The 26660-nt window shown below is 59.3% G+C and overlaps 2 protein-coding genes across 6 annotated transcripts; one reads left to right on the top strand and one right to left on the bottom strand.

Moving 5' to 3' along the window:
* The first annotated feature begins 53 nt into the window (after positions 1-53).
* Positions 54-15691, top strand: LOC120390257 (histone-lysine N-methyltransferase PRDM9-like). 4 transcript variants are annotated; one of them, XM_039512754.1, is made up of 12 exons: positions 54-129; positions 1852-1968; positions 2451-2574; positions 3047-3151; positions 3921-3994; positions 7121-7238; positions 8074-8199; positions 8934-9205; positions 10137-10204; positions 11031-11221; positions 13286-14384; positions 14637-15691. In XM_039512754.1, the coding sequence occupies exons 2-12, from the start codon at positions 1888-1890 to the stop codon at positions 14851-14853; spliced, it is 2475 nt and encodes an 824-aa protein (XP_039368688.1). In that variant the 5' UTR covers positions 54-129; positions 1852-1887; the 3' UTR covers positions 14854-15691. The 4 variants fall into 4 exon arrangements, with proteins under 4 accessions (XP_039368688.1, XP_039368689.1, XP_039368687.1 ...); XM_039512755.1 differs by having other exon boundaries at positions 117-155; XM_039512753.1 differs by having other exon boundaries at positions 121-190.
* Positions 15692-17343: 1652 nt separating this feature from the next.
* CD79A (CD79a molecule) lies at positions 17344-23964 on the bottom strand. Of its 2 annotated transcripts, none has more exons than XM_039512762.1 (5): positions 23778-23964; positions 21216-21689; positions 19747-19865; positions 19416-19484; positions 17344-18014 (listed from the first exon to the last, which is right to left on the bottom strand). In XM_039512762.1, exons 1-5 carry the CDS (start codon positions 23830-23832, stop codon positions 17901-17903), a joined length of 831 nt encoding a protein of 276 aa, XP_039368696.1. In that variant the 5' UTR covers positions 23833-23964; the 3' UTR covers positions 17344-17900. The 2 variants fall into 2 exon arrangements, with proteins under 2 accessions (XP_039368696.1, XP_039368697.1); XM_039512763.1 differs by having other exon boundaries at positions 19416-19481.
* Between the last annotated feature and the right edge of the window lie 2696 nt (positions 23965-26660).

Here is a 26660-nt window from a genome sequence, read left to right as displayed (position 1 = left end):
CGGCGCGAGACCAGCGGCTCTTTCCCGCGCTGCCCGCTGATTGGCGGCCGCCGTCCCTTCGCCCCACGCTGATTGGCCACAATATAACAATGCCCCTCGATGATTGGCTAGAGGTTTTGGCGGGCTCTGGTAGACGAAGGCGAAGGGTTGTTGGGGTAGAGGCTGGTGCAGCCCAATTCCGACCAATCCAGTCAGTGTGGGGAGACCTCAGGGCCGAGGGGAGAGACCCCAGCCCAGGCCGAGCCCTGGGGGCCGAGGGGAGTGACCCCAGCCCGGGCCGAGCCCCAGGGGGCCCAGGGGAGAGATCCCAGCCCGGGCCGAGCCCCGGGGGCCGAGGGGAGAGACCCCAGCCCGGGCCGAGCCCCAGGGGGCCGAGGGGAGAGACCCCAGCCCGGGCCGAGCCCCAGGGGCCAAGGAGAGAGACCCCAGCCCGGGCCGAGCCCTGGGGGGCGGGGGGAGAGACCCCAGCCTGGGCCGAGCCTTGGGGGGCCCAGGGGAGAGACCCCAGCCCGGGCCGAGCCCCGGGGGCCGAGGGGAGAGACCCCAGCCCGGGCCGAGCCCCGGGGGCCGAGGGGAGAGACCCCAGCCTGGGCCGAGCCTTGGGGGGCCCAGGGGAGAGACCCCAGCCCGGGCCGAGCCCTGGGGGCCGAGGGGCGTGACCCCAGCCCGGGCCGAGCCCCGGGGGCCGAGGGGAGAGACGCCAGCCCGGGCCGAGCCCCAGGGGCCAAAGGGAGAGACCCCAGCCCAAGCCGAGCCCTGGGGGCTGAGGGGAGAGACCCCAGCCCGGGCCGAGCCCTGGGGGGCCCAGGGGAGAGACCCCAGCCCGGGCCGAGCCCTGGGGGCCGAGGGGAGAGACCCCAGCCCGGGCCGAGCCCTGGGGGGCCCAGGGGAGAGACCCCAGCCCGGGCCGAGCCCTGGGGGGCCCAGGGGAGAGACCCCAGCCCGGGCCGAGCCCGGGGGGCCGAGGAGAGACCCTGGGGCCCAGGACCAGGCTGAGCCTGGGGGAGAAACCCCAGCCCGGGCCGAGCCCTGGGGGGCCCAGGGGAGAGATGCCAGCCAGGGGCTGAGGGGAGTGACCCCAGCCCGGGCTTCGGCCTGGGGGGCCGAGGGGAGTGATCCCAGCCAGGGGGCAAGGGGAGTGACCCCAGCCTGGGCTGAGCCCCGGGGGCTGAGGGGAGAGACCCGAGCCCCGGAGGGCCGAGGGGAGTGACCCCAGCCCAGGCCAAGCCCCAGGGGGCCGAGGGGAGAGACGCCAGCCTGGGCCGAGCCCCGGGGGGCCGAGCGGAGAGACCCCGGGCCGAGGGGAGAGACCCCCGAGCCGAGCCCCCAGGGAGTGACCCCAGCCCAGGCCGAGCCCCGGAGGGCCCAGGGGAGAGACGCCAGCCTGGGCCGGGGGCTGAGGGGAGTGATCCCAGCCCGGGCTGAGCCTGGGGCCGAGGGGAGTGACCCCAGCCTGGGCCGAGCCCCAGGGGGCGAGCGGAAAGACCCCAGCCTGGGCCAAGCCCTGGGGGCCGAGGGGAGAGACCCCAGCCTGGGCCGAGCCCCAGGGGGCGAGCGGAAAGACCCCAGTCTGGGCCGAGCCCTGGGGGCCGAGGGGAGAGATGCCAGCCTGGGCTGAGCCCCAGGGGCCACGGGGAGAGACCCCAGCCTGGGCCGAGCCCTGGGGGCCAAGGGGAGAGATGCCAGCCTGGGCTGAGCCACATGGGATGAGGAGGGTAGACCCCAAGCTAGATTAAGCCTGTGAGGCAGGAGGACCCCTATTCAGGCTGAACCACAAAGACCCCAAAAAGGGCTGAACTCCAGAAAGGGAAGAGACACCTGTGAGGCCCTCATTTCATTGTCCTCTTACAGAGTTTGCTGGGGCAGCAGGGCAAGTTGTCAGGCACCATGAGTGACAATGCTGGAGAAGGGAGAGCATCAGAAAAGAGGAAAGAGCAGAAAAGCAGGAAAGCAGGAGAGAGTTCCCAGGTGAGGAGCCCAGGGGAGCAGCTGCTGGGAGGGTGGAACCTGGGAAATTTCTCTCATCTTCCCCATTGCAGGAGGGGAGAGCATCTGGGGCACCAGAGTGATGGTCAACTGGAGCAGAGCCAGCTAGGATTCCACCTGCAGGGGAAGGAGCATGTGCCCCTGTGCCTTGGGAGGCAAGAGCCGTGGGGCTGAGACCCCCAGCACCAATGGAAGCAGCTCACTCCCTGTCTCCTGGCCAGAGATGATAATCAGGCCCAGGGGATTAATTTAAAATTAGACTCTCACTCTGCCGTCCAAATGGTCAGTCAGTGGAAAAGGTAGGAGATGAGATGCTGCACAGGGCCAATTTCCATACACCTCCCTCTGCTGCTAGTCTAGGGTGGGTGGACAGGGAGGGAAGGAAGTGTTCCCTTTTGTTGAGAAAATTTGGACAGTGACTACTGAACATAACCCACCTGTGACACTTTTCTTCACCTGACTAGGTGGAAGATGGATTCAAAGAACTGTCCATCTACTTCCCTAAGGAGCAATGGGCAGAGATGGGAGCCTGGGAGAAAACCCGCTACAGGAACATCAAGCGGAACTATGAGTTTATGATTGAACTAGGTGAGAGGGCCAGCTGGGGGTGAAAAGGCGACTCCAAGTGGCACAAGCAGCTGGAGAGCTGAAGATGTTGTATTTAGTCCTCCTTTAAGTCTTCCTCATTTTGGGAGGGAGGAGACATTGAGAGTTTGTGTCCTTGGGGCAGAGAGAAGCCAGAGTATAAATCCAGTATAGAAAACTCTCATACTCTGCACCCCCCATTTCAGACCTTAGGTGCATGTGCTGGCTTCTCCATTTGCTGTTTCTGTGATGAGCCTTGCAGGCAGTTGAGGCTGCTGCAAGCCCTCTGGCCTGGGCAGTAGGAGTCCTGAGATGCCAGGCGAGCCTCACAGGTCTTCCAGATTAGAACACGTGGCACTGCCACCAGGTTCCCATGCCTGTATTCCCAGTGCAAGGTGTTGGGAAGCTGTCTCACTGCATGAGCAAGACTCAGATCATGTCAGCTGTTATTACTTATAATGGATTTCTTTGTTAGGCCTTCCTACCCCGAAACCTGCCTTTATGTGTCGTGGTCGACGTCCCCAAAACCCCATCATATACGACTCGGAGTCTGATGAAGACTGGACACCAAAACCTTTAGGTAACAGAGCAAAGAAGTGACTCTTCATTTTAATGAGCTACCATTACTGGGTATCTCCACTGATTAAAATATCCTTGGGGGAAATCAGCTCCTTGCCACATAGTCCCCAAAGGTCTCATGTTGCACTTTTCACCCTTCCAGCCATGGAGAACTGGAGAAGATTCACTTTGGTGCTCCTTAACATGACACTTTAATTCACCATAAGGGTTGCAACATGAGGCTCTCCTTGCACTAATCTGGGGCATTCAGGTTAAAAAGTGAACAGTTTATTTTTTACTCACAAACATCCTGTATCAGCAGCGAGGCAGCATGAAATGTGGAACATGTCCAGGGAAGTTCAAAGGGTCTGAACCACTCCGTGACACCTGTTTTTCTCTGGGGCTTATGGTTTCAGACAGATTCAAACTGCTGCTAAATCAAAGGCAGCTTCAAGCACTCAAGCTGTATGTTATTTATAAATATTAAATAATTTTATGAGTGAAGAGCAGTTTCTTACGTAACAAAGCATTAACCTAACGTCCTGTCCTCTACACCTTGCTTTGTTAAATAGTTACCCTGCACAGTGAAACCAGTTACATTGTAACAGCTATGCAGTAGCTGAGACAACTTTCTTAGAGCTTCTCTATCTCTGATTTCTGTGATTTTGTGACAGTCAGAACATGAAACAGCTGCCAGCTTCCTGCCTGGGACACTTATAATTTCAGTAATGTTGGGCATGCAGCATTTGGGAACTTGTTCGTTTTTTTGTTTTTGTTTTTTACACTTACAGTGAAAACCTTCAGGCCACCACGTAAATCTGGCAGTTTGAAACAGGAAAAAAAGAAAAGGCAGAACATCAGTCAAGTAAGCTTACTATGTACTTTTTGCTTAGATGAGGAATCTTATAGAGGACATGAACCCCATTTTTAATTAACAAATGCCTCTACAGTGACATGAAAAATGCTTTTTATGTGCTCGTTATGCTGCTGGTTCAACTAATAATTAAATAATTATTGTGACACTTCCTAGGGGTAGCAGGGCTGTGGGGCACCTCACTACCACCTGCTCTTAGCATGAGGCAATCTTGTCTGTACCTGCTGTGGTTCAGCTCCCTGATTCCAGGAGCCCCAGGCACCACAAGCACTCCCCTCTCAGCCTATGCAGGCTTCGCTGTCCCTCTGTGGAGCAGAGAGAGGCACTTTCCAAGCCCTCTGTGTCCCACCTCCGGAGTGCACAGCCCCTATTCCACTGGCCACTCACAGTAGTCACAGATTCACTGTTCCCAAAGGCACAGATCACCTCAGTTTACCAGTTACACCTCAGATGACTGCTCTACTTAACACACAGCAGAGGTTATAGTGAGAACCAAGTTCATTCAATGACATCAAGTAGAAATATTGGGCACAAATGGTTACATAACATGCTTTTTAGGGCCTAGACTTAATTAACAAGATACCCTCAGCTTTAATAACATATCGATCACCAGTGCTTTTCAACCAGGTCGGCTGTGATCCCCTTTTCATGAAAAAAGCTACTCTATCAGCTTCTCAGGTGCAGGGTATCCAGCCCCAGATATAGCAAAACAGTCCTTTAATCTTTATTCATAAACCAGATGCTCTCCTGCTGCGTGTCCCTTTGATTTTGGGATCCCTTGTCTTTTTTGCAGTCTTTACTAGCTGGTGGCTCCATATGCAAATAGATGTACCTTGTGAGACACACATGACCGGCCACAGAGATTAGCGCCTCCGATCCTGCCTGAACAGAACCTGTCTGAGGCCTGTCACCGCTCGGTGACCTGCCTTTAACTTCAAGGCATTAAGAACATAATTTCCAGTATAGATGCCTAACTTCTTAAATATTTTCCTTGCATTTCACAATGATTATGATGAGCTCTGTATTGGCACCTGGTAGAGACCTAGCATGCTACTCTTTGTGAACTATAGTGCATATACTTGTCACAGGGATCCCTGTAATACTCTATGCTCCCTCTGTCCTCTGCCAGTTGACACAAAAGGTTCCTGGACCACAATTATCAATTAAGTAATAACTTTAATGATAAATGTAATCATTAAAACCCAGAACCACAATCAAATGATTGTAAAAATTAGTACATATACACCAATAGGATGCACATATAAGATGGAGGGGAGTAAAAAGCATTTATATAAAAGGCCAAGAAAAGTTTTAAGACTTAGGATCATTTTTCAGAATATCTCAGTGGAATTGTTCAGTTTCTGCCACTGGACTCAAATACATTGTAGATAGAAACAAATTCACTTCAAGGCAGCTTCCTGACATGGCAAATTTCAGAGGGGAGATGTCTAATATAGGCAAGCCACAAACTTTCTGCCCAAATGGGAGCCCAGAGCAACATCAACAGTGACATCAGGATTGTAACACTGACACAGAACGCTTCCTGGTATGACTGATACACCCCCTCCTGGTTGGTAGAGCCTTTTACAATGGTAGAGCACAGAATTTTTTATTCCAAAGTAGAGCTGCCTGAAAAATGGAAATATTTCACTATTTGGATAACAATTTAAAACACATTTTCAAAAAAATTAAAACATGAACAATTTAACAAAAATGGAAAAAGTCAGCTTTTTTTGCAAAACAATTTGTTTTTACAAAGACCATTTTTCAATTATAAAACATTTTAAAGCTTTTGACTGGCTTTATACAGAAGATGCAGTATCAGATTAGGCAAATATCTAATCACCTCAGTGAAGAAATCCGTAGGTAAATGTCTATATTTTAAGCCTTGTAGATAACTTGCTCCTTGCCTCTCACCTGCCATATATCCTCTTTGGATTATCAAAGACCACCAAAGAGAATAGTCAAGTCAAATTGCATGAGACCCTGTGATGGGGTGTGTACCCCATGCTGGCCCTGAATGGATTAATGTGGGCCTGAGAGGTGAGTTATATTACCTTGGTGCACCTGGAGGGAGAGCCAGGTGTGGCTGACCATGAAGCCCAGCTGGGCAGAACAAAGAAAGGAAGCAGGCTGCAGAGGGAACGTTTATCATCACTCTGGGGGACTAAGGAGGTGAAGAGGTAGAGGCTTGGCAGGAGAATAATCCAAGCCCTGGTATCCTAGTGGGAGTGGAGAAGGCTGGCTAGCAGCTGGGGAGACGGGAGCTATGGGGAGAGAAGGGAGCGGGATAGTGGGTGTGTGCTGAAAGAAGGGCTGGATTTGGAGTCAGACTGCCAGGGAGAGGAGAGAGTGCTTTGGATGAGGTTCTGTGGAGGAATGGAGTAAGAGCCGTAGAAGGCCAACCCTGAGGGAGCCCAGGGAAACAGCAGCAGTAGCAAGGTGTGGAATTGCACTGCTGGCTAAAGCAGGGGTAGGGAACCCTTTTTCTATCATCAGCCATTGACCCACAGAAAAAATAGTCATGGCCTACATACAGCCCTGTGGGAGGGTGCCAAAGCTTCCTGCCCTCGGTGGGGCAAGTAGGCACTCAGGGGGGCACTGAGGCTCAGGGCTTCTAGCCTGTGGTGCCGAGACTTGCCATGGGCCAGAGGAAATTAAGCAATGGGCTGGATCGGACCTGCAGGCTATAGGTTCCCCACCCTTGGGCTAGAGGTTCCTGGGCTGGGACCTGGTGTAGTGGGAGGGCCCAGGCTCCCCTATTAGCCACTGGCAAGGTGTCAAGAGCCCAGAGAAGGGGACGTGTTAGAGGCCCAAAGACCCTTTGGTGAGGATGTTGGGCTTTCTGTTACCCTGGAAGGGGTGGACTAAATTGTGACCTGGCATGAAGGCCAACTTATGGGAAGAGAGATGGCTGCAGTAATGGAGCATCTGTCAGCACTGCTATGCCATGTCTGACCTGGCGAAGGTACTCCGTTGCTGCAGTGGTCAACCTATTTTTACATGGCCATCTGCTCCTTGTAGCCTTTTGTATGTTAGTTTCTCCACATGAGAGGCTCTGGGTAGAGAGAACCAGAACAGTACATTTATTGTAATGGAAAACAACTTTGTGTGCAGAATGAAAAGACAGTGCTGGAGAAGACCTCTGAGAATCAAACAGACACTGAGAAATTGAACAAAAATTCAGATGTGGGCACCAGAATCCCTGTCACTAATGTTGTTGATCTGAAAACTGGTAAGCCCAGAACGTGGGGAAATCTCTGCATTTTTATGGTAGCTCTGAGGACTATTAGGTCTGCAGCCTATAAGATTTGGTGGGAGGTGCTCTCTGCACTCCAGGGGTTAAAGTGGGACACATGCTTCTCATTATCTGTAGAAACATGGAAATATCTCTCATTATAGTGAAGTCCAATTCAATACCACAGCTATTCTTACTGCTGCTTTTCCCTTTGAGCTCTCCGTCCTTGAGAATCCATCCTTCAGCACGTAAGCTCACAGCCACCAACATGATGGGATTCCCTTCAAATTCCTGTCATGCTTCTCTTTAACTGGTTGCTTAGGGCACTGTTGGGTGACACAAGGCAGGGTGAGCCTCCATGGCACTCCCGTTGTTGTCATAGGAAATCAGCACTAGACGTCTAACCTGGCTTGAGTCCATCTTGGCAATGCGAAGCCTGGTCATCAGGACACCGACTGGCCTCGTATTGCTGTTTCACTTGGGTCTGGATTCTCGCATACCAGCCCATCTGAGGCTGTTGGCACTGAGAGCAGAGGACAGTGAGCGAGACACAGATTTAAGGAGACAATGTCACTGCTTAATCAATTATAGTCAGAAAGTGTCAGAGTCAGCTGTGGTTTTCAGTGTTCAGCTCCTAGAAACTGTGGTATGGCTCCTATTTATGTATGTTTTCATGTGCAAAGGGCCTGATTCTTACACATTCTGTAGCCACTTTGCTGTGTAAAGCAACCTCAATATAAATGAGATTTAGGCCTGAAAATGCCATTGCCTATTTATTTCTATCAGTTCTGGTACTGCACAGACTAACCTACCCAGTATAATTCCCCTTTAGATCTACCCAGGTTAGCAGCTTCTGAAACCCAAGGGCAGAGCACCCAAGTTAACACGTACAGCTTACGAAAGAGAGAGAAAAAAGTGTACGTTGAAATAAATGAACCACAAGATGATGATTACTTATGTAAGTCACATAATTTCTTTCAGTATTCCTCTTTGAGCCCCAAATGTTTTTCCTTGTGTGGCCTCCCACACTATAGTATCTGAACACCTCAAAACTATTTAAGAATAGGAATAATAGTCTGTATCTCTTTAGTCCTTTTAATCATTCAGGAGAAATAGCTGGGGGGTGGGGATGTTGAGATATCAGTTTTGCATTTAATTCTGAAAGTCATCCTTATCTCTTGTGGCAGAGTTCCATAGTCCTGGCCTAGCTCCTGTGATAGTTCTGTCTCCCGCACTCATGAAACTCTCCTCTTGGTCAAGAGTTTCATTGTTCTGATGGAACCTAACTCTCCCATGGAGGGCTCTTAATATGAGGAAAGACCTGGAATTCGACTCTCTATTCAATAAGGAGCCAGTGCAGAGAGTTAAGCATTGGCTGCCATGTTCACAGCGACCTGCACAGCTAAACAGGCTGCTGTGTCCACTTTCCACTGAGTGCTTGCTGGAGGCAATATACCACCTGACAGAAATTCTCTGAAAATGTGCCTCTGGTATGAGGAAAAACTTCAGACTCTCTTCAGCTCAGCCAAGGTGCAATAGCTGGAGAGCAGCTACCTAGTATGCCACCCAGCTGCCTGTGTGCACTAGGGCCTGTGTGATGGGGTTAATGGTCTGGTATGCAGCCAGGGGCTAGGGGAGATGGAGCAGAGAAACTAACTGATGGCGTCAATGTTGTTTCTCCTCCTGTTCTAGTTTGTGAGGCTTGCCTGACATTTTTCATTGATGAGTGTTCAGTTCATGGCCCTCCAACTTTCATCAAAGACCCAATAGTAGAAACAGGACAGGAAAGGAGAGCAGCTCTCACTTTGCCCCCAGGGATGAGAATTGGGCTTTCGAGTATCCCACAGGCTGGGCTTGGAGTCTGGAATGAGGCAGACACCCTGCCGATTGGAGTTCATTTTGGCCCATACGACGGAAGGATAACAGAGGAGGAGGAAGCAGCCCACAATGGTTATTCTTGGCTGGTATGAATTGCCCATGACGCTTTTTTTCCTATTACAACACTCTGCTATGTTCTAGCTCATCAAAGTGTGAAAGGAAGGAGAGGAAGTATGCTCCTTGGCACTGAACTCTCACTCTCTGTTCTGTTAATTCATGTTTTATTCGTATGACGTTACATCAGCATAGGGTGACCAGACAGCAAGTGTGAAAAATCAAGACCGGGGTAGGGGGTAGTAGGAGCCTATATAAGAAAAAGACCCGAAAATCAGAACTGTCCCTATAAAAACAGGACATCTGGTCACCCTACATCAGTATTTCTCAGCGTCTGTCGGGGAGGTGGCATGAAGGGCTTGCTGAGGGGCTAGGGAGATGTATTCATTGATATGTTATGGCCTTTAACACATGGCATTCTCCTAGCAGGGTGCAGTTGGTTTAACTTGCCTGATGGTGGTGGTAGGCTCAGCTTTCAAAGTTTGTTGGGAGACACTGTTTGAAGGCCCAGGTTCTGCTCTCAGGCTTTGTCTATACTACACACCTTTTGACACAGCTGTGCCGCTACAGCCATACTACTAAAAGTCACACATTGTAGCGGCTGTTTGTCATCTGGAGAGAGCTCTCCTGCCAACAAAGTACTGTTCTCACCAGCACTTTTTGTCGGTAAAACTTTTGTCCTTCAGGGGGGTGTTTTTTAACATCCCCGAATGACAAAAGTTTTGCTGACAAAGTTCCAGTGTAGACAAAGCTTAAGTTATGCTGTGCAGCCTCCTTGATTTCATTGGGATTGTCGCCGTGAGCACTATTTGGCCCTGTCTGTTCTGTGTGTATTCACACTTGCAGGATTACTTCTGAACTGTGTTCAGGACACAATGCATGACACTTGTCACTTATTTATCATCTCATCTGTATGGAGAGTGCCTTATTGATTCCTGTGTGTCTTGTCTGATTCAACTCCAGATCACCAAGGGAAGAAACTGGTATGTGTACATTGATGGGAAGGATGAAACTAATGCCAACTGGATGAGGTAAGTCCCTGTACTCCTATCCTCATCAGTATAATCACAGAATGTTAACTCTGGGATAGTCAGTGTTTCAGGTGTATGAAGCCATAGGATTCATTTTTACAGGCTGCGGCATACTCAATCCATCACTTAGCATGCAGTTATTTACCCAGTCCTGTTAGCATTCACAACATGATATTCTCAGCATTAAGATTGCAACGCAAACCCCAAAACAAAGTGCCTACCTGGTTAGGGAGAGACACAGCATTAGCCCTCCAATACCCAAGCACAGAGAAGCATATTGAGGAAGCCTCATTCGCCAGAATCTCCTTTCTATAAAAGTTGTACAGATTTTGGCTCTCTAAGTCATCTCACTTTCATAGACTGGATGAGCTTCAAAAACACCGGACGTACCTTTCAAAGGTTACTGGCTAGGCTCTGAAGAATCCTGTGGCACCTTATAGACTAACAGACGTTTTGCAGCATGAGCTTTCGTGGGTGAATACCCACTTTTTCGAATGCAAGTCCGAAGAAGTGGGTATTCTGACTTGCATCCGAAGAAGTGGGTATTCACCCACGAAAGCTCATGCTGCAAAACGTCTGTTAGTCTATAAGGTGCCACAGGATTCTTTGCTGCTTTTACAAATCCAGACTAACACGGCTCCCCCTCTGATACTTGGCTAGGCTCTGAAATCTCCAGGCATGGACCAATAACCTATTAATCCCATTAAGGAAAATCTAGAAGTACTGTGGTTATTTCACTGTTCTATCGCCTAGATTTCAAGTTGGCACTTCCCTGACTGAAGACCATTGTATTTAACAAATCACTTTCCTAACTGTGAATGTCCAGGTATGTTAACTGTGCTAGGGATGAGGAAGAGCAGAACCTTGTCGCTTTCCAGTATCATGGGAAAATCTACTATAGAGTGTGCAGGGCCATCCTGCCGCACTGTGAGCTTCTGGTCTGGTACGGGGATGAATACGGCAAGGAGCTGGGAATCAAGTGGGGCACGAGATGGAAAAGCACAGCGCCACCCAAAGGTACCAGGCTGCAGCCTCGCTCTGGCTAAAAGCTTCCCTTGGCTTGTTTTGAGATGACACAATTTCTAATAACCAGGAACTTTCATTTCTTATCCTGACATCTTTGTCAGGAATGCTCACAAGTAAATCCTTATGCTAGAGAGCCCATCTCGAGTGCAGATGTGATGAGGGAAGCTGGTGAAAGGAGATGCAGCCACCAGGGCTTTGGAGCTGTGCTCCAGCTCCATGCAAAAACCTGCAGCTCCACTGCTCCGGAGCTGCTCCGCACTCCGATTCCGGGCTCCACTCCAAAGCCCTGGCAGCCACCGCTGCCACTAGTGGTTGGAATGAGCCTAATTATGGGAGCTTCCTGCCATCCCTAGAACAGGGGTAGTCAATTATTTTTTGTCAAGGTCCATGTTTCTTGGTCAAGGTATAGCCAAGGTCCAGACTCCAGAGAAACATTTTTTTCATGTTGCAGTAACAATGCAATAAGTAAAAAAGATTTCATGGTCCGTTCAAAAGCGTCTGGCGGTCTGGATTTGGCCTGCGGTGCACCTGTTGACTACCCCTGCCCTAGGAGATGGTCAGATTTAGAGCACCTGCTGCCCTGAATCTCCCTCTTCAGTTGCCTTCTGCTCAGCTACTCACACCACCTCCAACACATGCACATACGGGGGGATCCCTAGCTCAGTGATTCTCAATGACCAGTCTGGATTGGCACCAGTCGCTGGGATCTCCCTGATACAGTTTAGAAAGGCAGCAAGCAGGTCCCTGATAGCCAAATGGTTGAAAAATGCTGGGATCCATGAGGAGACACAGACTGGGAATTGCTCAGCAGGTCAGTGCTTAGCAGCTGAAACACTGTCAGTTGCCCCTCCTGCTCTGCCCGTGACTTATTACCCGACCTTCTCCGACCCCAGCATCTGCGTTACACTGAGAGGTGAAGACTGGGACTAAAAACAGTATTTAAAGTTAAACTAACCAACCAGAGTTTGAGACTGGAGTTTGAGACTGGCTATCACGATCTGCACGGGGTGGCTAGAAGCCTCTTCAGTGTTACCGTGGGTGCAAAGCCACCTATCGCCTTCCCAAAGTTCAGAAACTAAACCGATACAAGGTGTGTTTTGGCGTCTTCAAAACAAGCTTAAAGATGGAGGAGGCTTTGGAGGATGGGGTGTAGTGAGGGGCTGGTCAAAGTAGTTATGTCTCCACTGCCACTGAAATCTGTGGTAGAGCCTCTGGGGTGTCACAGTGATCCTCAGACTAGGCCAAGCTAGCAGAGTGCCGATCAGTGCACTCCCAGCACTGGGCAACAACCAGCAGGGGTTGTGCCTACAGGCTCTCCCGCACGGTTACGGGGGAAGGAGGCTCTGGGGGGTCACCAGGCTCTGCCTTTAGCTCTTAAGCACTACAGGGACGTGCAATACAGGCTATGTCTACACTACCCAGCTTTTAGTGACCTGCCTGCATTACGACAGCCGTGCCACTGAACACCATGCAGTGTAGCCACTGTTTGTCGGCTCTCCTGCCAGCAAAATCTTCCACTCCCAATGAGCAGCATTTGCGTTGTCGCCAGGAGCACGCTGTTCACACTGGCGCTTGTCGTCGGCAAAACTTTTGTCGGGGAGGGTGGGGGGGGGTTAACATCTCTGAAACACACAACTTTTGTCATTCAAGTGCCTGTGTAGAGACAGCCTCAGAAATGCTTATAAATACAACTGTCTGCCATGGCTTACTCCACTGGCCTTGGGACAGAGGAGTTGGCCGGAACCAGAACCCCCAACACCTGGGAGAGGAGAGAGAGAAAATGACACTCCTAGCAGGGACCTAGAATAACCAGGCACGGTTGTCCCAGCTTTAGGTCTGGCTGACTGTCAGGGGACAGAACTGAACCCTGGGGAGGAGTCAGTCATTAGGTCTGGTCCTACAGGGAACGGTTCATTTTGTATCCTAAAACTAAAGTCTGAGTGTCACTAATTGTCTGGTGCTCTTGGCCCTTCCTATGTGCAAAGCCTCTGGAAGGGCCAGCGCGTTGGAGCAATTGCCATTTCCTATCTGAATTCTGGTTTGTGTTTTGGACAGTGCGTGGGCAGGATCCACACTGCCATCCATGCCCTCGCTGCAGGCTGGCTTTCAGCAGCAAAGATTACCTCAGCCAACACTTGAAGCGTAAGCACCTGCCTACCGAATTGCAGACTGAAGAAGACGAAGGTGCTCTGGGAGGGGAATCTTGTCCTAAAACCAGAGGTCTTTCCTTCCCGGGAGATCCACCATCACAGCAGCTGCCACCAAACCCCAGCTCCCTCCGCAAAGGCACATGGGGAAAGAAACCACATTTGCAAGGGCAGAGGGAAGGTGTGGGAGGTAGAGAGGTGTTTGGCTTACTGTCAAACCTGCCTCCACAGCAGTGGAGGGACACAACAGGGGAGCCACATGCACAGAGCGAAACGGGGCAGGCAGGAGGTGGCGGTCGCAGACAGAAGTATTCCTGTGGCGAGTGTGGGCAGAACTTCCACAGGCCATCACACTGGGTTAGACATCAGCAGAGCCACACAGGAGAAAAGTCCTATCCTTGTGGTGAGTGTGGGAGGAGGTTCAGCCACTCCTCCAGCCTCACCAGACACCAGCGCACCCACACGGGAGAGAGGCCCTTCCAGTGCCTGGAGTGTGGGAGGAGGTTCAGCCAGTCAGCCCACCTCACCACCCACCAGCGCACCCACACGGGAGAGAGGCCCTTCCAGTGCCTGGAGTGTGGGAGGAGGTTCAGCAAGTCAGCCAAGCTCACCACCCACCAGCGCATCCACACGGGAGAGAGGCCCTTCCAGTGCCTGGAGTGTGGGAGGAGGTTCAGCCAGTCAGCCCACCTCACCACCCACCAGCGCACCCACACGGGAGAGAGGCCCTTCCAGTGCCTGGAGTGTGGGAGGAGGTTCAGCGAGTCAGCCAAGCTCACCACCCACCAGCGCATCCACACGGGAGAGAGGCCCTTCCAGTGCCTGGAGTGTGGGAGGAGGTTCAGCCAGTCAGTCAACCTCACCACCCACCAGCGCATCCACACGGGAGAGAGGCCCTTCCAGTGCCTGGAGTGTGGGAGGAGGTTCAGCCAGTCAGCCCACCTCACCACCCACCAGCGCATCCACACGGGAGAGAGGCCCTTCCAGTGCCTGGAGTGTGGGAGGAGGTTCAGCGAGTCAGCCAAGCTCACCACCCACCAGCGCATCCACACGGGAGAGAGGCCCTTCCAGTGCCTGGAGTGTGGGAGGAGGTTCAGCCAGTCAGTCAACCTCACCACCCACCAGCGCATCCACACGGGGGAGAGGCCCTTCCAGTGCCTGGAGTGTGGGAGGAGGTTCAGCCAGTCAGCCAGCCTCACTGCCCACCAGCGCACCCACATGGGAGAGAGACCCTTCCAGTGCCTGGAGTGTGGGAGGAGGTTCAGCCACTCCTCCAGCCTCACTACCCACCAGCGCACCCACACGGGAGAGAGGCCCTTCCAGTGCCTGGAGTGTGGGAGGAGGTTCAGCCATTCATCCCACCTCACCAGACACCAGCGCACCCACACGGGAGAGAGGCCCTTTCAGTGCTCGGAGAGTGGGAGAAGGTTCAGGCAGCCATCAAACCTGACTGGCCACCAATGGACTCACGCCTAGAGGGGAAACACCCTGCAGACCAAACAACATGAGGGCTCTGTGTCAATCTTGAGGGATTCTGGGTAAAGCAAAGAGCTGTAACGATAGACTCCTTAACCTTCTTGGGGGCTTTTGGTTTGCTCCTCTGCTTCATGCTGACTGCAGTGGTGAGTGTAACCCCCTTCACCTTTCCGCTCCTGGGCTGAGTGGAGAGACGCGTCCTTCCTCCACTTGCTGAGGGTTTTGTTGTTCACTAAAGCTGGGCTACTGCCCCAGCCCCTTGACTGTCCTGAGTGGCCTGCTGCATCTGCCCCTCCAGAAGAGACTTGGCCTGTGACCAGTAGGAGCAGCACAGGAGATAGGTGGGCCAGGAGCAGCAGGAATCAAAGCAGTTACTGTGGCTGCTGGGCTTGAGTAGACGGTAATCCCCTCGTGCTCTGTCCACGCTTTGCTGCAGCCTTGTTACCATATGAGGTGGGAGCAAGGCAGGCCTGCAGGAGCCACCTCCCGTTTGTCGCCCACCATTCGTGGCTAGTGCAGTGGGAGCCAAGCACCTGGCCTGGGTTAGTCAGACTACAGCGATGGTCTCACGCGAGAGCAAGGCAAGGTGGGGTGACTAACTCTGAATGGGCACTGGCGGGGCAGCACCTCGAGCTCGGCTCAGACTCCTGGCTGGGGTTGACTCTCACCAGTGCGCTCGTAAGGCTGGAAACGCCTTGCCTGCCTATTAACACTGTTATTCATGGTTTGTTCCTGTTAGTTCCTTCTCTCCCTCTTGGGAAGATGATATTTTTCCCTCCATGTTTCTTCTGTAGAGAATTTCTTTAAGCCTGTGTTAATAAAATGAGCTTCTCTGAGACTGACCTTATCCTGCACAGTGATTCCCTAGCAGGGGGCAGTGACTGAACCCAAACCAACTGCCTCTCACCGCACAACCCTTTGTGCCTGATCTAAAGGATCTGCTCCAGCAACTGCAGCAGCAGCCTCATAAACGTCTCTTAACTGACCCAAAACATTGTTAATGCAGAGTGGAGCCTGCCCAGCCCGCTCTCGTTCCCTTCCAGAATACAGAGACTAAACCTCAACCCTGCAACCAGGAAGTGCCCCTGCTAGCACATCACCTGAACTCCACAGAGCAGGAAGCCCGCACTGAAATGACTGCACACGTGGCCCGCTCACCCCGCCCCCGCCCCCCCCCCCCGCAATGTGGCAGAGCACGTAGACAATCCAAGGGCGCATTCAGAAAAGTCCTCTGTTAAATAAGCTAAATCTCCACCTAAACTGTCCCAGAGCCGCTGCTCGGCTCTAATCCGGGCCTTGCTCCTGGCGGGGTAAGGGACTGGTTTGTACACCAGGGCTCCTGCTCTTTGACTCACACTCTTAGATGTTATGCCAGAGGCAGGGGTGTCTCACAGCAAAGCGCATGAAAACCTAGCAGCTGTGCCTGTTGTAACCAGCCTGGTCACACATCGTTTTACCCTTCCAGTCACTGTGACAGTGAGGACTGGTCACAAAACTGTTGGACTTTGAGCGGAGACGGGAGCCGCACTGAGCTGTCACTGTTGTAATACCTGGGGAAGGCGCCGAGCTCGAGAGGGTGGAACAGACACGGCTCTATTCCCACAAACCCGCAGAACCTCAGGCGTCCTCCACCCTGTGCCTGCCACAGCTGCAGCCCGCGGTGCTCAGCAGCAACCGCTCCCTCTGGAAAATAAACAGCTTGTTCTGTTGCTGAGTGTGAACTATTCTGCTCAGCGCAGCTTGGGGTGTCATGGGTGTTCCCCCTCCCGGCAGGGAGCGGCGGCGGTTCGGAGAGCGTAACGGGACAGCTGGAGCAGGCCCGATGGGTTAGCCCATGGGGCTAGCCTGACTGACAGGTGGGTGAGGGTGATTGCTGTATCTGAGCCCCACAGAGTTCTAAAAACGAACCACCCCCCATGCCCAAGGGCCTGTCTACCACTCTGAGCAGAGCAGCCCCCCGTCCCCACATCTGTGTGTGAGAGCGAGGCAGGGAGAGGGGGTGTCTTGCCTAGTCTGGGTAGGGCAGCACAAACCCCCAGAATCTGACCCAGAGAAACCCCCCGTGGGGCTGGAGTGAGGCCGAGCCAGGAGAAAGTCAAGCCGGAGCCCTGTTCTGTGAGGCGCTGGAGAACAGACCTGGGGAGTAGCCCTGGCTTGGAGCAGGTCAGCGCATGATGGAGCCTTTCCACTTCCAAATCCCCGAGAAGCCCCAACGGCAGAGAACGGCCTTGGCAGCAAAGCCTCTAGGGAAGCCACTGCCCGTTGCCACCGTGCAGCCCCCAGCACGGCCCTTCGTTTGGGGCAGGGGTTCTCAAACTGGGGGCCGGGACCCCTCAGGGGGGCGCGAGCTGTCAGCCTCCACCCCAAACCCCGCTTGGCCTTGGCATGTGTAATGGTGTTAAATATGCAAAGAAGTGTTTTGAACGGATAAGGGGGTCGCGCTCAGGCTTGCGGCGTGGAAGCGGTCGCCTCGCCAGTACAGAACTTCGGTTTAGCCAGAGAAGACGGGCACGTTTACTGAGCAGAGACCAGTGACAGGCAGAGAGCTGGAAACGGCTACATGTGACATGAAATCAGAACACGCTGTCTAGAGACCCGCGTTAACTGACTGCTGCTGCGCTAACGAAGTTTAGCTCACCCAAATTAACGACTCAGCCGGCTGCGCCCCCTCCCCCCACCCCATCGTAACACAAGCGCCCTGGCGAAGGGTCCCCGGGGGGATCTCGGCCCCCTCAGCCCTGGCTCCACTCTTCCCACTGCCGCGGGCTCTGCCGAGACCTCCCCGGCCACTTCGCTCAGTGCGGAGCGCAGCCATTGACGTGAGATTGAGCCCGAGAGGTAAATAAGCGTCTCCTGCCTGAGAGGAACGTGGGTCGTCCCTTGTGCCGAGCAGCCCGGCTCCCAGGCCCTGAGAGCGTAACGGTCGGTATATACACACAGCTCCCCGGACACGCGCTTCCCGACAGGGGGACAAACCGCCGTGGAGACACCAGACCCAGGGACCCAGCTGGCACCAAGGGGTCCCCGGGTCACGGCCGGTGCCCCCCTCACGGCTTCTCCAGCTGCATGTCGAGCACGCGGAGGTTGGCCACGTCCTGGTAGGTGGCCTGCAGGCCCCGCGAAATGTCCTCGTACATGGAGCACTCGTCCAGGTTCAGGCCCTAGGGCGGCAAAGCAGAGGGGGCTGCTCGTCTGGAGGCCGAGGGAGGGGCTCAGCCCCCGGCACCTACCCCACAGGGGCCATGGGGGCGGGCGGGGTCCCAGTCACAGCGACAGGTGCTTCCTCAGCCCCTCCTGCCCCACACAGACCCAAAGCACCTCACACAGCAGGGGTGGGGTGTCCAGAACCACTGGGCGACCCCCTAGCGCTGCACTGGGGCCAGCACTGACTGCCAGGGGCTGGAGCCCCCCACGCTGAGCCCTGCAGCCCAGCGCCCCCTAGTGCTGCATTGGGGTGGGACTGACTGCCAGGGGCCGGAGCCCCCCACGCTGAGCCCTGCAGCCCAGCGCCCCCTAGGGCTGCACTGGGGTCGCACTGACTGCCAGGGGCCAGAGCCCCCCACTGAGCCCCCCACGCTGAGCCCTGCAGCCCAGCGCCCCCTAGGGCTGCACTGGGGTCGCACTGACTGCCGGGGGCCTGAGCCCCCCACGCTGAGCCCTGCAGCCCAGCGCCCCCTAGGGCTGCATTGGGGTGGGACTGACTGCCAGGGGCCAGAGCCCCCCACTGAGCCCCCCACGCTGATCCCTGCAGCCCAGCGCCCCCTAGCGCTGCATTGGGGTCGCACTGACTGCCAGGGGCCGGAGCCCCCCACGCTGAGCCCTGCAGCCCAGCGCCCCCTAGGGCTGCATTGGGGTGGGACTGACTGCCAGGGGCCAGAGCCCCCCACTGAGCCCCCCACGCTGAGCCCTGCAGCCCAGCGCCCCCAAGCGCTGCATTGGGGTGGGACTGACTGCCAGGGGCCAGAGCCCCCCACTGAGCCCCCCACGCTGAGCCCTGCAGCCCAGCGCCCCCTAGGGCTGCACTGGGGTGGCACTGACTGCCAGGGGCCGGAGCCCCCCACTGAGCCCTGCAGCCCAGCGCCCCCTAGGGCTGCACTGGGGTGGCACTGACTGCCAGGGGCCGGAGCCCCCCACGCTGAGCCCTGCAGCCCCGCGCCCCCGAGGGCTGCACTGGGATGGCACTGACTGCCAGGGCCAGAGCCCCCACTGAGCCCCCCACGCTGAGCCCTGCAGCCCAGCGCCCCCTAGGGCTGCACTGGGGTGGGACTGACTGCCAGGGGCCGGAGCCCCCCACTGAGCCCCCCACGCTGAGCCCTGCAGCCCAGCGCCCCCTAGTGCTGCATTGGGGTCGCACTGACTGCCGGGGGCCAGAGCCCCCCACTGAGCCCCCCACGCTGAGGCCTGCAGCCCAGAGCCCCCAGGGCTGCCTCCAAGTGACCCCACTCTGCTTTGTGCAGCACTGGGAGGATCCAGGCTGACCCTTCCTAGCTGTGCAGGGCGGGGGCCAAAGGCTGGGACCCCCCGTTCCCATAACCCCCCTTGCAGTGCCCCCCCCCACTCACCTCATAGAGATTCTCCTCTTCATACTCGTTCTTCTTGGCCTGCAGCAGCCGCTCATTCTCCCACCTCTTCTGCAACAGCCAAGGGGGGCGGGCGTGAGGCAGGGGCCAAGTGCTGTCACCCCACCCCGATCCCAATGGGAGCCCGCCCATTAGCCTGCTGGGGGGTCACAGCAGCCCGCAGGCCCCCCAGGGCAGGGGGCAGGCCCAGGCCCACGGTCGGTGTCGGGGGGTCCCGGGGCCCAGGGGCTCACCCTGACGCAGGCTCCCCAGGGCAGGGGGCAGGCCCAGCCCCATGGTCGGTGTCGGGGGGTCCCGGGGCCCAGGGGCTCACCCTGAAGAGGAGGAAGATGCCAGGCCCCACGGCGCAGAACAGGAGCAGGATGCCCTCGGCGGTGATCAGCTGGTTCTTGGTGGATTCCCGCATGTTCAGGAAGGGAACCGGGACGGGTTCTGCAATGCCAGGGGAGGGGCTCAGCTCCACCCCAAACTCCCCAGAGTCTCCCCCTCCTCCGCAGCCCCCTCTGGAGTGGGGTGAGGTCCCCCTCCCCCACTGCCACGCAGCCCCTCTGGGGCGGGGCAGGCCCAGGCCCACGGTCAGTGTCGGGGGGTCCCGGGGTGAGGTCCCCCTCCCCCACTGCCACGCAGCCCCTCTGGGGCGGGGCAGGTCCCACACACACCACGCAGCCCCCTCTGGGGCAGGTCCCACACACACCACGCAGCCCCTCTGGGGCGGGGCGGGTCCCGCACACACCACGCAGCCCCTCTGGGGCAGGTCCCACACACACCACGCAGCCCCTCTGGGGCAGGTCCCACACACACCACGCAGCCCCTCTGGGGCGGGGCAGGTCCCACACACCACGCAGCCCCCTCTGGGGCAGGTCCCGCACACCACGCAGCCCCTCTGGGGTGGGATGAGGACCCCCTCCCCCACTGCCACGCAGCCCCTCTGGGGCAGGTCCCACACACACCACGCAGCTCCTCTGGGGCGGGGCGGGTCCCGCACACACCACGCAGCCCCTCTGGGGCAGGTCCCACACACCATGCAGCCCCTCTGGGGCAGGTCCCGCACACCACGCAGCCCCTCTGGGGTGGGATGAGGACCCCCTCCCCCACTGCCATGCAGCCCCTCTGCGGCGGGGCAGGTCCCACACACCACGCAGCCCCTCTGGGGCAGGTCCCACACACCACGCAGCCCCTCTGGGGCGGGGCAGGTCCCGCACACACCACGCAGCCCCCTCTGGGGCAGGTCCCGCACACACCACGCAGCTCCTCTGGGGCAGGTCCCGCACACCACGCAGCCCCTCTGGGGTGGGATGAGGACCCCCTCCCCCACTGCCATGCAGCCCCTCTGCGGCGGGGCAGGTCCCACACACCACGCAGCCCCTCTGGGGCAGGTCCCACACACACCACGCAGCCCCTCTGGGGTGGGATGAGGACCCCCTCCCCCACTGCCATGCAGCCCCTCTGGGGCGGGGCAGGTCCCGCACACACCACGCAGCCCCTCTGGGGCAGGTCCCACACACACCACGCAGCCCCCTCTGGGGCAGGTCCCACACACACCACGCAGCCCCCTCTGGGGCCGGTCCCACACACCACGCAGCCCCTCTGGGGCGGGATGAGGACCCCCTCCCCCACTGCCACGCAGCCCCTCTGGGGCGGGGCAGGCCAGCTGCACAGCCAGCCCCCGCCCAGCGGAGAGGCCCAGGGGACTGAGGGAGGCAGAGGGATCTGTCCCAGCTGGGGTCTGGGGGATTCTGTCCTGCCCCCCACCCCCCCCGGCGACTCCCGGCCCTCACTCACTGCGGACCCGCAGGTAGGTGCCGCACGACTGGCCCCAGGCCGCGTCCGTGTACACCTGGCAGAAATACAGGCCGATGTCGCTCTTCCTGGCGGGGTGGAAGGCGAGGACGGAGACGCCGGCGCCCGCCGTGATGGCCACGCTGCGCTGGGGGCCGGTGCCGTTGGCCACCAGGATGGGCTCGCTGCAGTTCCGAGAGCAGGATCGGCTCCAGCTGACCTGGGCCCCGGACGGGGCTTCGAACCGGCACTCCAGGGTCACCCGGCCCCCCTCAGGGACAGTCACAGAGGTGAGGCCGGCCTCCACCTTCACAAGGCTGTTCTCTGCCAGGAGCGGGGCGGCCAGGCCGGTCTGCACCTTCACCACGGGGGGCCTGGGCCGAGGGGGGCTGGGGGCCGGGGGGGCCGTGCTCACGTTCCAGGTGGTCTCGCTGCAGGGCGTTGTCATGTTTGTGGGGAACTCGCCGCAGAGGTGTCCTGTGGGGGTGGGGACAGACCTCCGCTCAGCAGGGAGGGGGATACCGGGCGGGACGAGCCTGGGAGGACGAGTGGTGGGGGGTGGGGATACCGGGCAGGATAGGCCTGGGGGATCCAGGACGGGGATACCGGGCAGGATAGGCCTGGGGAGATGATCGGGTGGGGATGAGCAGGACGAGCCTGGGTGATCTGGGGGAGGGGATAATGGGCGGGACCGGCCTGGGGAGACGATGGGGGGGGGATATTGGGCAGGATAGGCCTATGGGGGGATGATTGGGGTGGGGGGATACCAGGCAGGATAGGCCTGCGGGGACAATTGAGGGGGATACGGGGCAGGATAGGCCTGGGGAGGGATGATGGGGCGGGAATGAGCAGGAGGACCCTGGGTGATTTGGGGGAGGGGATAATGGGCGGGATCGACCTGGGGGGACGATCAGGGGAGGGATACCAGGCAGGATAGGTCTGGGGGGAATGATGGGGGGGGGTACCGGGCAGGATAGGCCTGGGGGGATGATGGGGATACCGGGCAGGATAGGCCTGGGGGGGATACCCGGCACGAGGGGTTTGGCAGGATGAGTGGGGAGGGATCGGGTGGGGGATACCCGCCTGGGGGGAAGATCTGGCTGCGGATACCGGGCAGGAAGGGCCTGGGGTGGGGCCGCCCGGGGGGGCAAGTGGGGCAATTTGCCCCAGGCCCCACAGGGGCCCCACGAGCCCTGGCCCGGCACCGGTCCGGGTCTTCGGTGGCATTTCGGCGGCGGCGGGGGGGGGGGCCTTCAGTGCTGCCGACGGCCCGGACCGACGCCGGGTGAGTACAAGCACCGCAGCTCCCCCACTCTGCCCCTGGCCCCCTGAATCCTCTGGGCGGCCCTGGCCTGGGGGGACGAGCGGGGGTGGGGGCTGAGCGGGACGAGCCTGGGTGATCTGGGGGGGCGCTAATGGGCAGGACTGCAGGTGAAGGGGCCTATTCTGCTCCTACAGTCCCCCCCAGCCCCGGCTCCCAATCACCCCCAGAGCAAGGAGATTGTGGGCACAGGGGGAGATGGGGCTCACTTCTAGTGGTTAGAGCAGGGGGCTGGGAGCCAGGACTCCTGGGTTCTCTCCCGGCTCGGGGAGGGGAGCAGGGGCTGGTGGTTGGGGCAGGGGGGGCTGGGACCAGGACTCCTGGGTTCTCTCCCCGGCTCTGGGAGGGGAGCAGGGGCTGGTGGTTGGGGCAGGGGGGGCTGGGACCAGGACTCCTGGGTTCTCTCCCTGGCTCTGGGAGGGGAGCGGGGGCTGGTGGTTAGAGCGGGGGGGGGCTGCCCCCCCTTGCTGCCAGGCACGGCAGGGCTGGGTGGGTGTCGCTCTGTGACAGATGGATGAGTGAGTTGCTGTCTGTCCCTCTGTCTGTTTTATCATAAATTTGCATCTGACCCCACCCCGGAGATTTAAAAAAAGGAACTAACCCTCGGCCCCAAACCGCCAGGAACAATCAGCCAGCACCAGAGACAGGCCACCCTGCCCGGGGGCAGGGGCTCAGAGACGCCCCCCCCAGACCCCAGGGCCTCCCCCCAATTCAGATCACTCAACTGCAGCCCCTGATACCAGAGGGCCCCCCCCCCCAGACGCTTTCAGTTCCTCCTGTCAGTCTCTGTTGACAGGAAATGAAACTAGCTCCGGGGCTGGGGGATGGGGCACGGGGCCCTTCCCCTCTAGGGGGCCCTGGCCCCGATCCGGTGTCAGAGCAGGGGGGACGGGCTGGCTCCGGGGTGGGTATGGGGCCTTTCCCCTCTAGGGGGCTCTGGCCCCGATCCGGTATCAGAGCAGGGGGGACGGGCTGGCTCCGGGGGTGGGGGATGGGGCATGGGGCCTTTCCCCTCTAGGGGGCCCTGGCCCCGATCCGGTGTCGGAGCAGGGGGGACGGGCTGGCTCCGGGGGTGGGGGGCTCTGGCTGATCTGCCCCAGGGCGGGGCCTGGCTGCTGGGGGCAGGGAACTGAGAGCTCTACCCAGGCAGTCCGTCTCCCTGGGCCTGGCAGGGAGGGTCCAGCCGCGATTCGGCCCCATTGCCAAGGGCTCCCCAGCCCCCTGGATCCCTGGCTGGAACCTACCGGGCAGGAGGCAGAGTGGGAGCAGGACACAGACCCACGCTGGCCCCATCTCCATGGCGGTCGGGGTTCACGTCGCCTGGTGCCAGGGTGCGGAGGAGAAGCCCCGTGAGCTGCAGCCGGCTCTGCGTTTGCAAAGCCTCCGTCCGGGTCCTGGCTTTTCTCCACCGTGCCCCTCAGCAGGAGATGCGCCCCACTGCGTGCCCCGCCCGCCCCCCAGGGTCCTGCCCACCCCTGCAGCCTTCCGGCCTCAGGCACCGGCTCGCCTCCGAGCAGGCTGAACAGCTGCTGGCTGCCTTCACGCTTGGCTGGGAGACTGGGGTGGGGCATTCGGGGGCTGCTCTCCAGTCCCCAGGGCCGGCCGAGGGGCCCAGGTTGCAGGGAGTGGGGCGGGAAATCTGCAGCCTAGTAGGGATCTGTGTGCACCCCACAGGCCACAGCCCGGCCCCCCAACCATCACCAGGGCAGATCTCTGAGACACGGCCACTCAGGGCTTTAACACGGTCAGGGACGGGGACCCGCGGCTCCAAGGGGCCGTTCTCCCGCCAGTGCCCCGTCCGACCGGGTCCCGCTCCCCCTCCCGGACCAGGGCACGTTCAGCCTTTCGCTGCCAGAGCAGAGAGCCCCCGACCCTGGGGCCGAGTCCCCCAGACCCTCCCTGGCCCCGCTGAGCGGCGGGAGCTCCTGGCAGCTCTGGGGCAGGGCTCCGAACCCTCGAATGGTCCTCGGGGCTCTGCTCCAGCCCCACCCCAGCGTGTCACCAGCCGGCGAGGAGCGCGGGGCCCAGCTCCGGGCGTGGGGGGCGCCGGGATCACAGGGCCCGGAGCCAGGTGTGGGGATCACAGGGCCCAGCGCTGGGCGTGGGGGGTGCGGGGATCACGGGGCCCAGCGCTGGGCGTGGGGGGTGCGGGGATCACGGGGCCCGGCCCCGGGCGTGGGTGCGGGATCACGGGGTCGGCTGGGCGTGGGTGCGGGATCACGGCGCGCCGGGCGTGGGGTGCGGGATCACGGTGCCGGGCATGGGGGGTGCAGGGATCACAGGGCCCAGCGCTGGGGGTAGGGGGTGCAGGGATCACAGGGCCCAGCGCTGGGCGTGGGGGGTGCGGGGATCACGGGGCCCGGCGCAGGGAGCGCGGGGATCACAGGGCCCAGCGCTGGGCGTGGGGGGTGCGGGGATCACGGGGCCGGGCATGGGGGGTGCGGGATCACGGGCCGGGCGTGGGGTGTGGGGATCACGGGGCCCGGCGCCGGGCGTGGGGGGTGCAGGGATCACAGGGTCCAGCGCTGGGCGTGGGGGATGCGGGGATCACGGGGCCGGGCGCCGGGGGTGCGGGGATCACGGGGTCCAGCGCTGGGTGGGGTGCGGGGATCACAGGGTCCAGCGCTGGGTGTGGTGGGTGCGGGATCACAGGGTCCAGCGCTGGGCGTGGGGGTGCGGGATCACGGGCCCGGCGCCGGGCGTGGGGGTGCGGGATCACAGGGTCCAGCGCTGGGCGTGGGGATGCGGGATCACGGGCCCAGCGCCGGGCGTGGGGGTGCGGGATCACGGGCCCAGCGCTGGGCGTGGGGTGCGGGGATCACGGGGCCCGGCGCTGGGTGTGGTGGGTGCGGGGATCACAGGGTCCAGCGCTGGGCGTGGGGGGTGCGGGGATCACGGGGCCCGGCGCCGGGCGTGGGGGGTGCGGGGATCACAGGGTCCAGCGCTGGGCGTGGGGGGTGCGGGGATCATGGGGCCGGGCGCCGGGGCTGCGGGGATCACAGGGTCCAGCGCTGGGCGTGGGGGGTGTGGGGATCACGGGGCCCGGCGCCGGGCGTGGGGGGTGCGGGGATCACAGGGCCCAGCGCTGGGCGTGGGGGGGGCGGGGATCACGGGGCCCCGCGCGGGGCGTGGGGGGTGCGGGGATCACGGGGCCGGGGGCGCAGGGAGGGCGGGGGTGGGGCCGGGGGCGCGGGGAGGGCGGGGGCGGGGCCCACCCCGTTGGTCCAGCCTGGGGCTGTGCTGCAGGCGTGGCCGTGTCCCCTGGCAGCCAGTGCTGACCCCAGTGTGGCACTAGGGGGCGCTGTGCGGCAGGGCGTGGGGGGGGGGGGTCGGGGGGGACCCCTGGGCCCTTGGCCAAATGCCACTTTGCTGCCTGCGCTTGGCCCCGGCCACGTCAATGGGATCCGGCTTTTCCTCTGCAGCGTCTGGCGAACTGCTTGGTGGGGAGATTTGTAACCAGCCCCCGCCCACCCCAGAGGGGCCGCGTCCCAGCGCCGGGCGAGGGGTCCCCGTTTAACTGGCCCGGCCCCCGCCCACCCCACCGGGGCCGCGTCTTTGAAATTCAGCTATTCCGGGCCGCAGGGTTAGTTCCCTGCGCGGTAATTTCAGAAGGGGCTGGAGCGGGAGGCGCAGCACCCGGGGTTCGCCGCCAGAGGGCGCTCACGCAGCAGGTGGGGGAGGGGCGCAGACTCCATTCCTAGCTCCGCCCCCCCCCCCCCCCCGGGGATCATTAGGTGCCCACACTGGAAAGTTTGTACCCCAAACTTGTGGGCCTGGGGTGTGTCCCCGGGGACGCGGCGGGACAGAGGCCGGGGGGGGGATGGGGGGCTTGGCAGGTGGCAGGGGGCGCTGTGAGGGGCTGGGTGGGGTGCAGAGGGGCTAGGGGTGCAGGAAGGTTTGGGGCTGGGGCGATGTAGTGGGGGCAGTGAGTGGGTTTGCAGTGGGGTTGGAGGTGGGGGGTTCAGTGGGGTTGGGGGGTGGTTCAGGGGGGTGGGGTGCAGGGGTTGGGGGCCGTGCGGGGAGCAGTGGGGGTGGTTCAGGGGGTTAGGGTGCAGGAGGTGGTGCGGGGAGCACTGGGGGGCTGGGGGTGGTGCGGGGGTTTGGGGTGCAGTCAGAGGGGGGTGCAG

The sequence above is a fragment of the Mauremys reevesii genome, linkage group 24 (assembly GCF_016161935.1).
Source record: "Mauremys reevesii isolate NIE-2019 linkage group 24, ASM1616193v1, whole genome shotgun sequence".
Taxonomy (NCBI): Eukaryota; Metazoa; Chordata; order Testudines; family Geoemydidae; genus Mauremys; species Mauremys reevesii.
The sequence above is the reverse complement of the archived record's forward strand: the minus strand, read 5'-3'. Positions and strand labels throughout refer to the sequence as shown.

Coding starts and splice junctions, on each gene's coding strand:
- CD79A (XM_039512762.1), bottom strand. CDS start 23,832: ATGGAGATGGGGCCAGCGTGGGTCTGTGTCCTGCTCCCACTCTGCCTC. Junction 19,485..19,746: donor GCATCTTCCTCCTCTTCAGG/GTGAGCCCCTGG, acceptor TGGCTGTTGCAG/AAGAGGTGGGAGAATGAGCG. Junction 18,015..19,415: donor AAGAGGAGAATCTCTATGAG/GTGAGTGGGGGG, acceptor TTGCCGCCCTAG/GGCCTGAACCTGGACGAGTG.
- LOC120390257 (XM_039512754.1), top strand. CDS start 1,888: ATGAGTGACAATGCTGGAGAAGGGAGAGCATCAGAAAAGAGGAAAGAG. Junction 2,575..3,046: donor TGAGTTTATGATTGAACTAG/GTGAGAGGGCCA, acceptor TTTCTTTGTTAG/GCCTTCCTACCCCGAAACCT. Junction 3,152..3,920: donor CTGGACACCAAAACCTTTAG/GTAACAGAGCAA, acceptor TTACACTTACAG/TGAAAACCTTCAGGCCACCA.